The sequence below is a fragment of the Schistocerca americana genome, chromosome 8 (assembly GCF_021461395.2).
Source record: "Schistocerca americana isolate TAMUIC-IGC-003095 chromosome 8, iqSchAmer2.1, whole genome shotgun sequence".
NCBI lineage: Eukaryota > Metazoa > Arthropoda > Insecta > Orthoptera > Acrididae > Schistocerca > Schistocerca americana.
Window position 1 is genome coordinate 124,475,305 of NC_060126.1, and position 17,255 is coordinate 124,492,559.

Here is a 17,255-nt window from a genome sequence, read left to right on the forward strand (position 1 = left end):
TGATGAAACAAGTATTGCCAAATAAAGGCCAGTTCCATCTTTTTGATCATTCAGAGCATATATGAAAGAAGTGACTGCTTCATTCCTTTTCTTTTGTTTGCTATGTACTAATGTCTTATAATGACTCCAAAAGTCATACACCATTTCGAGAGAATTACTATCTGGTTCGCTGCAGCTGGTGCCACCAGTATCAGTAAGAATTTCATAATAAATGCTTTATTGCAGGTGTTTAGCTCACACAACCTCTTGAATTTTAAAAATTTACATTTTTGTTTCTTGTGTCAAGTAAGCAGCATACTGCAATCAAATGACTATCTTCAATTTTTCCAACTTTTGCATTAAGTTATGGAAAGTGCTGAAATTGTCGTGGCCAAAATTTTAGGTCAGTAATAAAAATGTAACAAACAATGAGCAGGATCATTTCATACGATACCTGCTGTAAAGTAATGGCTATAAGTAAAAGTATTAATTGAAGAGCATTGAGTAAAATAATATCGATGTCGAAATGAAACTACTTGATACCATACTGAGACGTAAGAGTACTTTTTCCATGTGTCTGTGTCTAGCAGTGTGCTGCAGTACTGTAGTAAGGAGATTTCAATGTTCGCCAATACTACTGACATGTACCTCCCAACAAATAAAACATTAATTATATAATTTTGGAAGTTACAATTAAAACTTCCACTACCCCTCATAGATTTGAAAGCTTTGTCCACAAATGAGAATAATATTGACTGCTCAGTTTTCATTTATGCTGTGTATAAGGCCACCACAGTATAGCACTGTACTGCCTTTTGTCACCTGGCACACATATTGCTGGATCATACTGTGAGCCGTACAAGGATAAACATCATTTTACATTCCATATATTCAGAGACAATAGGAGATAAAACCACTAGTGGTGGTACATTCCTTGGGTGCCTAAATCTGGTAGTACTGAGTACACAGTTGAAGAGAATGAGAATATTCAAGGATAGTGTCAGAATGAGAGGCAAGCCAATAATAATATGTCTGCTACAGACATGACCTGTAAACAAGTATAAGTTAGAGCATTTGAACAGAATTCACAATCTAATCTGTCTCAGACCAGGATGAATAGTGGAACTTCCTGGCAGACTAAAATTGTGTGCCGGGCTGAGACTCGAGCTCAGGACCTTTGCCTTTCGTGGGCAAGTGCTCTACCATCTGAGCTATCCATGCAAGACTCACTACCCGTCCTCACAGCTTCAATTCTGCCAGTACCTCATCTCCTATTTCCAAGCTTCACAGAAGCTCTTCTGTGGTAGAGCACTTGCCTGTGAAAGGCAAAGGTCCCGAGTTTGAGTCTCGGTCCGGCACAGAGTTTTAATCTGCCAGGAAGTTTCATATCAGGTTCTCAGAAGAGCTTCTGTGAAGTTTGGAAGGTAGGAGATGAGGTACTGGCAGAACTGAAGCTGTGAGGACAGGTCGTGAGTCATGCTTGGATAGCTTCATATCAGTGCATGCTCCGCTGCAGAGTGAAAATCTCATTCTGGAAGGATGAATAATTATCGTTAAACAAAATACTGTTCTTGATTAAATACAAGTGTGGATTACAAACTTCCATCATGCTGCAATAGCTATGAATCAGTAACTTCTGTTAACCAATACAACAAAAAACCAGTCTGAAGTTGAAAAATTCACTTTATTTCTATTTATTTATTTATTTTCACTCAGTGACTAGTTTTGGGCCGAGATTCATTTTCAAATCATCATAACATAATCAAAAATAGTATTCCTGAAAATATAAACACCATGTCAAAAATGTGATCTGTATGCACTGTAACTGTTTGTTTGCAAATTTTTAACTTGCTTTTTACATTTTCGGAAATATCATTTTTGGCTGTGTTACAGTGATTTGAAAATGGGTGTCAGCCCAAACCTAGTCTTTGAGTGGAGTTTGCAATATTGGACGTTTTTTGTAATATGGATTATATGGAGTAGTTACTCATGGCAATATTCTCCTATACTTTGTCACATTTCTCCCCTGTTTTGATTCTGATTTAATCATTTCATTTAATCAAGGATTCTTCAATGTTTGCTTTTTTTCTATTCTTAGAAACCCTAAAACTGTGATTTTATGTGTGGGTGTTCTTTTCTTTTGGATGTCTTAATCTGCTCATAACCTTGATCAAGAGGAATGAAGGAAGCAATATGCCAACAATTTTAAAAATAAATTCATAAAAGCTATCAAAGTAGAAGCCTGTATTAATTTTTCATTACATTTCATTAATACTTGCTCCAATGATCATGAGTATGACACACTTTTCTTTCTTTCTTTCTTTCTTTTTGTTCTGTACTTCATATCTAAACATTCAACTATTGAGTAGAAGGAGTTGTCATTCAGAAGTTCTTTTAATTTATTTGTTTATTTTTAAATGCTATTTGGGTATCTGTCAGACTTTTACTGCTGTTTGGCAAAGATTCATGATAGCGTAATGTGCCCCTTTCTGTGCCAAAATCAGATTTAACCCAGAATAGTGATGATCATCCTTTCTTCTGGTGTTGTGGCTATGCACTTTGCTGTTATTTTTTAATTGCAATGGGCTATTGATAACGAATTTCATTGGTGAATATGTGTATTGTGAAGGTATTGTAAATATCCCTAGTTCCTTAAGTAAATGTGTGCAAGGTGATCTTTGGGGAGCCCAACCATTATTCTGATCACACACTTTTATGCAATAACTACTTTTTCTCTTAATGATGAAATTACCTAAAATATGATGCCATATGAAAGCAGTGAATGAAAATAGCATATATAGCATAAGTTGAAACTAACCATTTCAGCAGATCATCAGTGTGTTTCTTCCAAAGCAATTTCTTGTCAGTACACACACCAAGAAATTTTGAATATTCTGCCTTAGCAATAGACTTCTGTTCAAAGGCTATATTTATCAGTGGTTATGCCATTTATTGTACAGAACTGTATATGCAATGTTTTCTCAAAATTTAGTGAGAGTGCATTTGTAGAGAACCACTTAATAATTTTCTGAAATACATTATTTACAATGTCCTCATCTTCAGCAAAAAGAACTAGCTTTCCATCTTCGTGAATTTAGAATGGCAATCATTGATATATATTAGGAACAATAAGGGAGCCAAGACTTGACTCTGTGGGACACTGTTCTTGATACTTCCCCAGTAAGAGTAGTCTGTTGATTTTTGCAGACTGTCTGTACTGTTAATTTCAGCCTTCTCTTCTAGTTAAGTATGAATTAAACATTAAACCATTTGTGCACTGTTCCCCTCATACCACATACATAAGCTTATCTAGAAAAAATTCAAGATTCACACAGTCAAAAGCTTTTGAGAGATGTTCTGCTATTCAGACCATTTAATATTTGATCAGTGAAAGCATGTATAGTGTTTTCTGTTGAAAAGCCTTTCTGAAAACCGAATTGACATTTCGTTAGTACTTTATTTTTACCTCTAAATATGATGTCATATGAAAGCAGTGGATGAAAATAGGCACAGTAGGCTAATTTACTAATACATTTATCACCAAAATGCACAATAACCCTAATAGCATAAGTAGCTGAACTCAAACTTTTCGGATAAAGTTGTCAGAAGTGAGATTATGTGATAGTTGTTAGCATGAGACCTATCCCCCTTTTTATGCAATGGTTTAACAATAGCATATATCTGTCTGGCTGGAAAAAATATCCTCTTTTTGTGAGTACTACATATGTGGGTGAGAATCATTCTTACCTTTTGGATACAAGTCTTAGTACTGTGTTTGAAATGCCATCAATTCCATGTGAGCTTTTACTTTTGAGTGATTTTATTATTTTCCTAATTTCAGTAGGAAGGGTGGGTTGAATTTCAGTTTTATCAAATTGCTTAGGTATTGCATCTTCCATATAATGAACAGCTGGAGCCTATTTTCTACTTCTGACATTTTGTTAACAAACTTTTCAGTGAGTTTGATAAAAATTCAGTCTTCCTGTGCTGCTTGCCCTGTTTCCCTTTTAACAATATTCCAAATTGTTTTAATTTTATTATCAGAGGTGTTAATCTCATACATAATGTACACACTTCTGGACTTTTTAATAACTTTTCTTAATACCGTGCAATAGTGTTTATAAAGTTCGACTGTTTCTGGATCATTACCCCTTCTAGGAAGGGTGGGTTGAATTTCAGTTTTATCAAATTGCTTAGGTATTGCATCTTCCATATAATGAACAGCTGGAGCCTATTTTCTACTTCTGACATTTTGTTAACAAACTTTTCAGTGAGTTTGATAAAAATTCAGTCTTCCTGTGCTGCTTGCCCTGTTTCCCTTTTAACAATATTCCAAATTGTTTTAATTTTATTATCAGAGGTGTTAATCTCATACATAATGTACACACTTCTGGACTTTTTAATAACTTTTCTTAATACCGTGCAATAGTGTTTATAAAGTTCGACTGTTTCTGGATCATTACCCCTTCTTGCTATAAGATAAATTTCCCTTTTCTGCTTACAAGGTATTTTTATTCCTCTAGTAAGCCACAGATTTTTGGATGGTTTTTTACAATTATGTTTCCCAGATATACTCACAAAGCTATCAAGATATATGTTAAGTTTTAAATTATCATTGGTTCCCTGCACTCTTCATCCCTGCCTAACTGTTGCAAGTTGTCACTAAAACTTGCAGTTGTTAAATTGTCAATTGAACACACTATTTTGGAGGCTGTTTTGCATTACTATATGGAGCTGTGTCATTCACTGTAACTAGCTCTGTTTCACAGAGGAAGACTGCACTGTAGTTTCTTCTCTAGACTGTCACACAGATGACAAAATGGTATATATCGAAATAGACGACAGAGGGATAGAGAAACAATTAAAATCGCTCAAAAGAGTTAAGGCTGCTGGATCTGATGGGATACCAGTTCAATTTTACACAGAGTATGTGAAGGAACTTGCACCCCTTCTTGCAGCGGTGTTCTGTAGGTCTCTAGAAGAGTGTTGCATTCCAAAGGATTGGAAAAGAGCACAGATCATCCCCATTTTCAAGAAGGGACGTCGAACATATGTGCAGAATTATAGACCTATATCTCTAACATCGATCAGTTGTAGAATTTTGGAACACGTATTATGTTCGAGTATAATGACTTTTCTGGAGACTAGAAATCTACTCTGTAGGAATCAGCATGGATTTCAAAACAGACAGTCGTGTGAAACCCAGCTCGCACTATTCGTCCACGAGACTCAGAGGGCCATAGACACAGGTTCCCAGGTAGATGCTGTGTTTCTTGACTTCGACAAGGTGTTCGATACAGTTCCCCACAGTCATTTAATAAACAAAGTAAGAGCATATGGACTATCAGACCAATTGTGTGATTGGACTGAAGAGTTCCTAGATAACAGAACAGAGCATGTCATTATCAATGGAGAGAAGTCCTCTGAAGTAAGAGTGATTTCAGGTGTGCCGCAGGGGAGTGTCATAGGACCGTTGCTATTCACAATATACATAAATGACCTTGTGGATGACATCGGAAGTTCACTGAGGCTTTTTGCAGATGATGCTGTGGTGTATCGAGAGGTTGTAACAATGGAAAATTGTACTGAAATGCAGGAGGATCTGCAGCGAATTGACGCATGGTGCAGGGAATGGCAATTGAACCTCAATGTTGACAAGTGTAATGTGCTGCGAATACATAGAAAGATAGATCCCTTATCATTTAGCTACGAAATAGCAGGTCAGCAACTGGAAGCAGTTAATTCCATAAATTATCTGGGAGTACACATTAGGAGTGATTTAAAATGGAATGATCATATAAAGTTGATCGTTGGTAAAGCAGATGCCAGACTGAGATTCATTGGAAGAATCCTAAGGAAATGCAATCCGAAAACAAAGGAAGTAGGTTACAGTACGCTTGTTCGCCCACTGCTTGAATAATACTCAGCAGTGTGGGATCTGTACCAGATAGGGTTGATAGAAGAGATAGAGAAGATCCAACGGAGAGCAGCGCGCTTCGTTACAGAATAATTTAGTAATCGTGAAAGCGTTACGGAGATGATAGGTAAACTCCAGTGGAAGACTCTGCAGGAGAGATGCTCAGTAGCTTGGTATGGGCTTTTGCTAAAGTTTCGAGAACATACCTTCACTGAAGAGTCAAGCAGTATATTCCTCCCTCCTACATATATCTCGCGAAGAGACCATGAGGATAAAATCAGAGAGATTAGAGCCCACACAGAAGCATACCGACAATCCTTCTTTCCACGAACAATACGAGACTGAAATAGAAGGGAGAACCGATGGAGGTACTCAAGGTACCCTCTGTCACACACCATCAGGTGGCTTGCGGAGTATGGATGTAGATGTAGATGTAGCTGTGCATTGTGATCCAAAAGACCAATCTTAACAGGAAAAGTTTTTATTTGATTACATTTATCTTATTCTATAAAAAGATTATCTACCAGTGAACTGTTTTTGCATTTTGTGTACTTCATCAGGTCAGAGAGGCAGTGTTGGTTCTAAAAGTTCAGAATTTTTGTGTTCAAGGTATCTTTCAAATTTCGTGTTAACTAACAGGGTAGATAGCATACTCCGAATAGCATTACCACCTCAATCTTGTATGAGATTTTGGAATAGCTTCGTTCATTTATTGGTAGTACTATGGCAACTGCCAGCAATGCTTTACTTGAAGAAATACAGCCACCAGCCAATTTTTGTTTATGTCTATTTAAGCCAAGACCCATTTTTTACTGGTGTAATATATTTATATTTTTGTCACTATAAGATTGTTATTGAATGTGTTTTGAACCTGTGGTTACCTTCTGTTCTGTAATTTGTGGCTTCATTTCCCACCTGTGGAAGATATAAATGTATTATGTGACTTGAATTGAAGATGAGTGAAAGCCTGAGCTATGTTGTTGTTGTCTAAAAACTTTACTAAAAGTTGCTGGCGTCTGTATTTCTTCAACTGATTCTGTTCGCAGCCACAAAGTTCAACCACTGTTACCATCACGAAACTAATGCCTGTAGTACATTTCACTATTTATTCACTTGCATGATTTGTTTCTTTATTCTAGGATACGGCAGAATCATCAAAACCTAAGCACACCAGTAATGTTTGGTTGAAGAGCGCACAGATGCCAGTAGCTGACATTGATGTAGATACTGCTATTTTGTGCCTTTGTGCAGCAGATCGCTCGGTCAACTCAACATTAGAATTATTGGACAGAAAATTCAGAATAATGTCGCAGTATCAGCAAATGGACAGAAAGCTTGGCAAATTTATTGCTATACAAAAACCAAATTATTACATTTTCCTTTTAATTGTTAGAGAGAGCAAAAGCAGTCCACTTTCGTTTAGAGCACTTGGAGACTGTATGCGGCAAGTCTGTAAGTTGATTGACAAGGACAGATACGAATATGTTGCTGTAGAAGCTTTTGATGACGAGGATGATCCACTTCTATTCGAAAAAGTCATAACTGTAATAAAGACAGGACTCGATACAAAGTATGAAAAAGAGTTGTGGTTATGTTATCCTGCAACAGTTTCAAGAGTACCCAACACAAGGCCAAGCAGTGAAACATAATGCTCTTTCATATATTATAGTTCTTTGTAATGATATTAAACAAGTGAATGTAAAATAAAAATGTAAGAATATTTTCATAAATAAATGTAATTGGTGTATATTTGTAACTTTATGATATTTAAAGTGTCAATAATTTCAACCTATGACATTTCTGCATCCCATTAACTTTTACAACAAGATGTTTTACAGAAATGAATAGGTGTCAGACTGACAGCTGTTGCTATGAACACTTCTCCTCCCATCCAGAAAGAGGAGTGTTCATAGCACCAACCATAAACATCAAAAGTAACCAGGATTACTGTCATCAATGTGTAACTACTGCAACCTACATCCATTTGAAGCTGCCCCACACTTCACACCATTACCAAATTGGCGATCCCTTGATGCCTCAGGGTGTGTCATATGAACTGATACCTTCTTTTAATAAAGTTGTGCACTAAACTTTTCACCCAGTTTATTCAGTATCTCCTAAAGTTATTTTATCTGCTTTTTAGCATTCTTCTGTAGCACCAAATTTCAGAAGCTTCTATTCCTTTCTTGTCTGAACTGTTCATTGTTCACATTATATCTCTGTACAAGGCTAAGCACAGATACCTTCAGGAAAGGGTTCCTAACACTTGAGATTTATATAAAAGTAACAAGTTGCTCTTTTTCAGAAACACGTCTTGCTAAATCTAAGTTAAATACTTTTTAAAAAAAATTAAAACAATCTTGATCTGATATAAATGTTTATTAATATAGTGACTGGTTTCAGTCTATTTTTAAGACTGTCTTCAGACCATTCGCCAATGGTGGCAGGTTGAGGTAGTAAACGGTATAATATAATAAAAATATATATAATAAAAAAAGTTCAGATATATAGAATTAATGAGATCAATTTTTTGGCGCCCAGACAAGCACAATAAGCTGGGCTATGCCTGTAAATGAGTTCATATTAGTTCTGCACGGACGAAATAATCTTTCTCTTACTATAGATTTATGCTTACCAATTAATAATACTACGTCCGATCGCTGTATCCACCTACAAAATCTTGACTGTGTCCATGATACGGTAATCAGATCTTCGTGATAACTGAAGTACACAAGTGGGCTTCTTCAATTCTTCTCTATTACAGTACTACTTGGAATAACAACGCAATTTCTCACTAATGAAATATGAATGTATGATTAACTCTACACACATCAAAAGTACAGGCTTTTCACTTATTCTCATAACCAAAATTGCTACTGCCGATTATGCTCTAAAATATCATGTGTCCACCTTCGTTCATTAACAGAGTGTGAGTCCTTCCCCTTGCCAAGAAACAGGAAAATTATCTTATGTTTTTTAACATTTGAAAATCAAAAATACATGATGGTAGGCGCAGGCTCTACGCTGGGCCACCACTTCACCTTTTCTCTTTGCCTTTATTAAACGAAAACATAAAAGCAAGAAATGCAAAAGGTACGTCACAAATGCCCCCTTACTGTATACTGTCGTACCCCCCCCTCCGCCCTTCCACCCTCTCCACACTGTATACTGTCGGAAATAAGTCTCTTCATTTAGGGAGACAATATACAGTAGCCATATTTATGTTGGGTCTCATAATTTGGTCATTTAGTGCACCTCAATGGAGTTTTAATACCCTTATGCTACTACAAGTATATCTACAAATTAGTACACATAAATACATTCACATATATTTATATTACGTAATTGAATGTCCATGTTGTGCTTCCGTCTTAGTTTATTATTTATCCTTACATTCGTTAAGCTGTGTGGTGTGAACAGGGGAAAAATTTTAAATTTCTTAAATGGCCCTTTCAAGCTGGTTTAAAAATTGTTTTTCTCACTTGCTTTTGGTTCATTGGCAATTCTGAGAATGTGTCCTTTCGGCACATGCTGTCTCATTGTTCGCTGTACATATGGCCTCAAGCTGCTCATTGTTTACCGCGCCCATCACAATGACGTGAGTGCCACATGAGCACCAGCACTGCCTGCACATCCACTGTAATGTCGCTCCAGGCTTATGAAGTCGGTGTTGTATATGCCGTCCAGTCCGGGGACGGGTTACGACAGATTCAGCTCCAAAGCTCAACACCAATACCTCATCTCGCACCTGGGCAAAGTTTTCTGCCAGCGAAATTGAAGGTAGGGGCCGCACTGCAGGACTCGGCATTATGTTTTGTTGTGCATTGCAGTTCGGCGGTCTTCACACATCATTTAGTGGTTATATGGGTTTCCTCTGATTTCTCCGTCGCACATGCATCTCACCGCTGTATTCACTTCACTAGACTGTAGTGTCTACTCTTATCAAAGCTCAGCCATTATTTTCACTGTTATCAGGCCTTACTATTTTTGTATCACTTCATTCCATCTTACACAGTTATGTATGTAAATCAGAAGGAATCTCGTATTTATTCTGAATATTTGCATTTTCTTTTTTTGTCTTGCAGGAGCGACCTTCTGCGCATTATTACCTTCACAACTACACATAGAAAATACATTCCAGCACTATTCACTACATCGAAAAAAGAGGATTTGCTAGGGTTTGCTTCAGAGATCAAGCTACTTCTAGGATTGCTACTTGTAGTGTGTTGTTAGTGTACTTATTCTATCCTTGGCATTTGATAAATCTTCATACTATGTACAATATTGACACGTGCTCGTTTGTGAGCGAGTATGGGGAATGTTTTATACCTTGACAATCCTAACTTCATCACTGCTTGTTAATCGTCGTAATATTTCACATTCATGTACACATATTTCAAGCCGTATATCTGCCTTATTGATGCAACGAAATATACATGTTTACCTTCGTAACATGTGACTGGTAATTTTACTGTATTTTTGTCATGTAATTCCACTTACAATTCTTTCCCGATGAAGAAAAAGGTGCTTATGTTAAAGTACTGCTTTCACTTCTGCGTGTGTCAAGAACTCAGTGTAGAAAATATTGTTTCACTGCATTTTGTGTTCATGCCTCGTATGAATTGTATATCATATTTTCATTTATATTCACCTTATAGTTGCTGAAGCTGTAACAGTTAGTCGGTAAGGAAATATTTTTCATACCAAGTTGTTTTACATTCTGATGTATGTGTAGCAAATTACTGTGCTGTGATGTACGTTAAATGTACTGTGTGCCCTTGTACTACTGACTTCACTGTCTCTTCTTTACTCTTCACTCCTTCTTCAAGATGTTCATTTTCACAATTATTTACCATACATGCATCATCATACTTCGCCCTCGATGCTCATATAATCATTCATACTGAGACTTAAAACTATATAATATATTCTTTCTTACATCATCTTCGTGGTCCTTTCCTAGGTACCCCTGTTATATTCATCTTCATATTCATCACTGTATACCCATATAATTATTCATTAAAAATCTTCCACATAAATATCTATTTATACGCAGGTATTACCTGTGTGGTTTTGACACTAGCATCACCACCCTATTTATTTCTTCCCACAAATATAAATAAACTCATATTACTCTAATACACTTTCATTCTCTTCCTAGTTTCACTCCATGTATGATATGTCACCACAAACATGGATTAACTAATTAATACCTCCAGTTGAATCTAAAATCTTTCACACTCTCTCTACTTCCAAGTATTATCCAGCAGTGAAATTTCAATTGTTTCTCCTTATCGCTTTTTAAACATACAGTACTTACCTCAGTTTTTTGTTTAAGTTCATGGAATTACATTGTGCATGTATTGGTTGGTTTTCATATTTACTTAGCTTATCTCCCATGTGTTGCACCTTGTGAATGCCTTCATACCAAGTATACAGTAAAATAATAATAATAAACAGTTCACTAGAAGTGTGTCTACCAACAAGAAAGTACACTGCAAAATTACACCACATATGCTGAGGGGTATGCTGGCCTGCAATTTTATAACTTTAGATTTACTTCCCATCTCCGTTATGATCTTACAGTTCCCTACAGGTAGTGTGACTACATTTACTTCCCATGCTATCTCTTTAAACATGCCGGTTGACATCAGGCTTGTTGACGTGCCAGTATCCAAAACAACTGGTACATCTAAGCTTCCCACCTTCACCTTTATTGTTGCTTGAATAATTTCACTTACCTTGTGTGTTGTGTCTTTCTCTTCAGTAAACAAATCTGCTTTCATTTCTGCTTCCTTATCTATCATACCTCAAAAGCAGATTACGGATATTCTGTATGTGTAAGTTTGTTTCAGTGTCTACTTCCTCTTCTTCATTTCTCTTCATGCTAGTGTTTATATTGCTAATATTATTACTGTGGCACACTGACAGTTCATTACCTTCTTCTTCTAGTCATGCTTGATTATTGTTATTTCTTGGGGGCAGTAAAGGTATTGTTTCATTTTCTGCTGTCACTTCTACTATGTTCACCGCATGTTCGTGTGCTCACCAGTTTATGTCCCGGTTGTTTCAGTCTGACTGTACTGGCTGCCGGTTCTCTCTCGGATCCCTGTGTTCCATATTCCGATTCTGGTATTATGCATTTCCTTGTCGCCTAGTATCAAAGCTTTCTCTCGAATTTCTCCTGTCTCGTCCATTGCTGTACAGACGGGGTTGATATTTATTTTCATACCTTTGGCCACCCTGTGGCTAACAGGTAAACCAGTTGTACTCATTTCAGCTGTGGTACGGCGGTGCGTAAGGATGCCATTCATTCATACACACATGACCATTATAGTTTCCAAAGTCATTGCCGTTACCATGGTTGCTCTCCCCATTTCGGTTGTGTTCATTACCATTACTATAACTAGGCATGGCTTGCCCATCCTCATGAATTAGATGTATTGAGTCGAGCAGTGAGAGAAAATACTCGAGATCATATTCGGGAATGGTTACTAATTTTTCCCTTACATTTTAAGGCAACTTGTTCTTTAAGATTTTCAATACATCGATATGAGATATCAGATTATTCCAGTAGCGGGTCCTGTTTAGATCTGTTTCGAAATAGTTTCTTAGCCCCCCCTCCCCGAATTTTGGATGATATGATACTTGGTTAAATACCTCTCGTCTTAATCTCTCCTGGATAGCTGTTGATCAGTATTTATCTAAAAATGCATTCTCAAATTGATTATATGTCTCACAGAGTTCCAACATCTCTATAGCCCACAGAAGGGCGTCGCCTTCTGTGTGTCCTACCAGGTATTTGATAATTTGAGCTTCTGTCCAAGTCGTCGGCAGTACATTCATAAAGGCTCAGACAAACACTACCAGGTGCGTTTGCTTTGTTTCATTTGAAAAAACTGTTGATGTTTTATTAAAATCATCCATTAACAATGCTGTCCAGCAGGACGGAACAGCATTTACATGCAGTGATAATGTATCTATCTCATAAAAGTTTTGCCCGTTGCTCGCGTCGGCATGTGGTCGTGCGGCGTGGGTTGGACATTGTTGACTGCGCCACTGATTTCTCTCACCAGCAGATGGCTCTTTATAGCTCTGCTTGTGCTCTCGGTGATGATATTATCATAGTTTGTTTGTTAACTATTTCGTCCATTAATATTTGTTCTACCTGTTTGATATCACGTTCTACACGTTTTAAAATTTCTCCTTCCTTGTCCCCTATTACTTTCTTTACCGCTTCCACATAAGTATGCTGTTCGCGTACGCATTTTCTGCAAACGTTGTGTTTTAATCTTTTTTATTCCCCTTTACTGTTTCGTAAACTTACACAATGTCTAAGTTGATTCTTTTATGCTCTAACTTACGTAATCCTATCTCCACTGTGATTTTCTCTACATTTTCTGGTAAGTCATCACAGAAAGGATGTAGCTTCGCTACTTCTGATTGTACATTATCTATGTTAACCTGTGTATTCTTTTGCATTACATGTAAATTATTCTGAGTTTCTCTGATTCCGGATATTTCCTGTCCATACATGCGTGTTAGTGTTTCAATTTTTTCTTCCACTATGCCTTTTAATTTCTCACTCATATTGTGACCTGAAGTTTGTTACTCATTCATTGATTTTCCTATCCACTTCCATGGAGATTTGCGAAATGTGCTATGTGAAATTCGTATCCAGATTATTGAGTTCTGTGTGCAAATTTTTTACCTCTGCTGAAATGTGTGTCATGTTTGTATTAACCTTCCCTATCTCGGACTTTACTGTGGTCATGTCTGCTTTCATATTATTCATGTCTGTTTGTATTGTTTCTAAACTTGACATTTTTTAATTTAATATGTTCATGTCCGTTTGTACTCCCGTTAAGGCTTGCGTATCTTCCCTATTCATTTCTGGCCTACACCTGTCAGTATCTGCGTCAGTGCTATGCGTACTACTTTCATTTAAAATATTCCTTTGCCTTGAAGTGTCATTAATTTCGTCTGCTGTAATCAACATATTGCTTATAATGAAATGTTCAATTCTGTCATGGTCGCCACTTTATAATATAATAAAAAATGTTAAGATATGTGGAATTAATGAGATTAACTTTTTGGTGCTTGCACAAGCACTATAAGTTGGGCCATGCCTGTAAATGAGTTCATATTAGTTCTGGACAGATGAAGTAGTCTTTCTCTTGCTGTATATTTATACTTACCAGTTAATAATACTACATCTAATCACCGTATCCACCTACAAAATCTTGGCCGTGTCCATGACGGTAATCAGATCCTTGTGATAACTCCAAAGTACACAGGTGGGCTTCTTCAATTCTTCTCTATTACACTACTACTTGGAATAATAACACACTTTCTCACTAACAAAATACGAATGTGTTTCCAGAATGAGATTTTCACTCTGCAGCGGAGTGTGCGCTGATATGAAACTTCCTGGCAGATTAAAACTGTGTGCCCGACCGAGACTCGAACTCGGGACCTTTGCCTTTCGCGGGCAAGTGCTCTACCCGCGAAAGGCAAAGGTCCCGAGTTCGAGTCTCGGTCGGGCACACAGTTTTAATCTGCCAGGAAGTTTCATACGAATGTGTTATTTCTTCTACTCGCATCAAAAACACAGACTTTTCACTTATTCTTATAATCAAAATGGCTACCACCGATTATGCTCTAAAATAACGTTTGTCTACCTTTGTTCATTAGCAGAGAGTGAGTCCTTCCTCTTACCGAGGAGCAGGAAAAACAACTTATGTTTTTTAATATTTGAAAATCAAAAATACATGCTGGGCTGCCACTTGACATTTTCTCTTTGGCTTTAAAGAAAACGAAAATATAAAAGCAAAAGGTACATCACAACGGTGCAGCTACTGTCTGTTGATACACAAAAGTCAACTGCTCTGTGCAAAACTGTGTTGGACAGCTTCCCCTTTCATTTCTTTCTTCCAGTCCTGCAATTTTCCCCCTTTTCTTTCTTTTTCTCACATCTGTTTCCATTCCCCCATCACAAATTTTCATCTCCCTTAAAGTTCTGAATAACTTTCGTTTTCTCACCATATATTTTTAAATCTCTCCATTATCTATTAAACATCTGGAGAGGAGAATCTTAAAAGAGGATTCACAACAAATTTTCACATCTCTCGTAGAAAGCAGTCACCACCACCTTCATACTAGGATATGAAAACGTAGTTGAAACCTGAAGTAGAAGGTATGGATAGTTTCAACTATAAGTGTAATTTATGTCACAAAGATGAATTAGACTTTCCAGAAGGAGGAGTGTTCATAGCAACAAGCAAAAACATTACTTGAATAACAAAATTAATTCAACCATATGGATAAGAGTAACAAGGATCAATGTACGTAGATTTGTAGTTGAATGTGTATATTAACCACTATATTCAGATCCATTGGTCATAGAGTCATTCAAAGTTTGCCTAAACTTGAAAGAATGGAAACGCCATGATTGTGTGAAAGACTTATTTCAATAGTGGTACACCTCCAGTTTAGTTTAAACATAACTCTGTGATTGAGATACCTGAAATATTGAAATCCTTTACTTGTTGCATGGGATACCATTTCTTTCTGTGTGTATTGTTATTACAATTACATTTAACACCTTAAAAGATTACAAGGAACATCAATCTGTACCACTGCTGAAATAATGCCTTATATACACTGAAGCACCAAAGAAACTGGTACAGGCATGCATATTCAAACACACACATATCTAAACGAGCAGAATAGGATCCTGTGGTCAGCAATGCCTGTATAAGACAACAAGTGTCTCGTGCAGTCGTTAGATCGGTTACTGCTGCTACAACGGCAGGTTATCAGGACTAAAGTGAGTTTTAACGTGGTGTTATAGTTGGCACACAGCATCTCCGAGGTAGCAATAAAGTGGAGATTTACCCGTATGACCATTTCACAAGTGTACCGGGAATATCAGGAATCCGATAACACATGAAATCTCCAACGTCCCTGCGGCCGAAAAAAGAACCTGCAAGAACGGGACCAACAACCACTGAAGAGAATTTTTCAACGTGGCATAAGTGCAAATTGCTGTAGATGTCATTGTTGGGCCATCAACAAGTGTTTGCATGTGAACTGTTCAACAAATCATCATTGATATGGGCTTTCAGGACCAAAGGCCCACTCGGGTACTGTTGATGACTACACAGCACAAAGATTTACACCTCGCCTGGGCCCGTCAACACTGACATTAGACTGTTGATGGCTGGAAACATGTTGCCTGTTTGAATAAATCTTGTTTCAGATTGTATTAAGCACATAGACGTGTAGACAACCTCATAAATCCATGGACCCTGCATGTCTGCAGGGGATTGTTCAAGCTGGTAGAGCACTGTAATGGCCTGGGTCATGTGCAGTTGAAGTGATATGGGACGCCTGATATGTCTAGATATAACTCTTGATCACTTGCATCCATTGATGTCCATTGTGCATTCCGATGGACTTGGGCAGTTCCAGCAGGACAATGTGACACCCTACACATGCAGAATAGCTACAGAGTGGCTCCAGGAACTCATCTGATTTTAAAAACTTCCGCTGGTCACCAAATTCCCCAAACATGAACATTATTGAGCATATCTTGGATGCCTTGCAGCGTGCTGTTCAGAAGAGATCTCCACTCCCTCGTACTCTTACGGATTTGTGGACTGTCCTGCAGGATTCATGATGTCAATCCCCTCCAGCATTACTTCAGATATTAGTTGAGTCCTGCTACATTGTGTTGTGGCACTTCTGTATTAAGTCTAGTTTACACGATGACACTGCCTTGCACCACTCGTTGAGTGTAATGGGTTGTCCGCAAGTAGCTGCGTACGTGTCCGTAGACACAGCACCACCAGTGTACACTTTAAGTTTCGTCGTTTTGTGAGTGCTGTAGTCGTGTGTAAAATGAAAGTTTTGGCAGCTATAATAGTTGTGAAGGAGTTAATCTTGTTCACATGAAATAGTTGCACAAGACAAAAGATAAAGAATAAAGTGTTTGGCTCCGTGACTGCATAAAAAAAAGACATCAGCTCTGTTGCTCACTGACCTTTCTGAAAGATATTATACTGGAAGACTAAATTTATTTTAATCATTTGTACGACAATTTGTGAATGAGAAGCAATTCTGTGACTTTAAATAAATTAATATCGAGTAAAGAATTCAGACTTCCAGATTTCTGTAGCATTTTCTCTTGTCAATTGTTTTCCTCAAAAAAGAATTGGCCAACTCGAACCATGGGATTGTAGCCTTGTACATGTGGGCTGTTCCTCAGCTAGACGTTTTACTTGCCTGTGTTTCTATTAATTCATTTGTGCATGTGCTGCTATAATTTTAACTGAACGGACTTCGTTCTGCAGCTCAA

General features: G+C 37.4%; 1 protein-coding gene across 3 annotated transcripts in view; it reads left to right on the plus strand.

Moving 5' to 3' along the window:
* The window catches only part of LOC124544985 (putative uncharacterized protein DDB_G0282133), a 106,979-nt gene extending 99,336 nt beyond the window's left edge, over positions 1-7,643 (plus strand). For 2 of the 3 annotated variants that reach the window (XM_047123741.1, XM_047123742.1), the window contains one exon: positions 7,036-7,643. In XM_047123741.1, the coding sequence (XP_046979697.1) occupies positions 7,036-7,545 (510 nt within the window). In that variant the 3' untranslated portion in view covers positions 7,546-7,643. The remainder of the gene's footprint in view (positions 1-7,035) is intronic. The other variant, XM_047123743.1, reaches the window with a different exon arrangement.
* Positions 7,644-17,255: the final 9,612 nt, after the last annotated feature.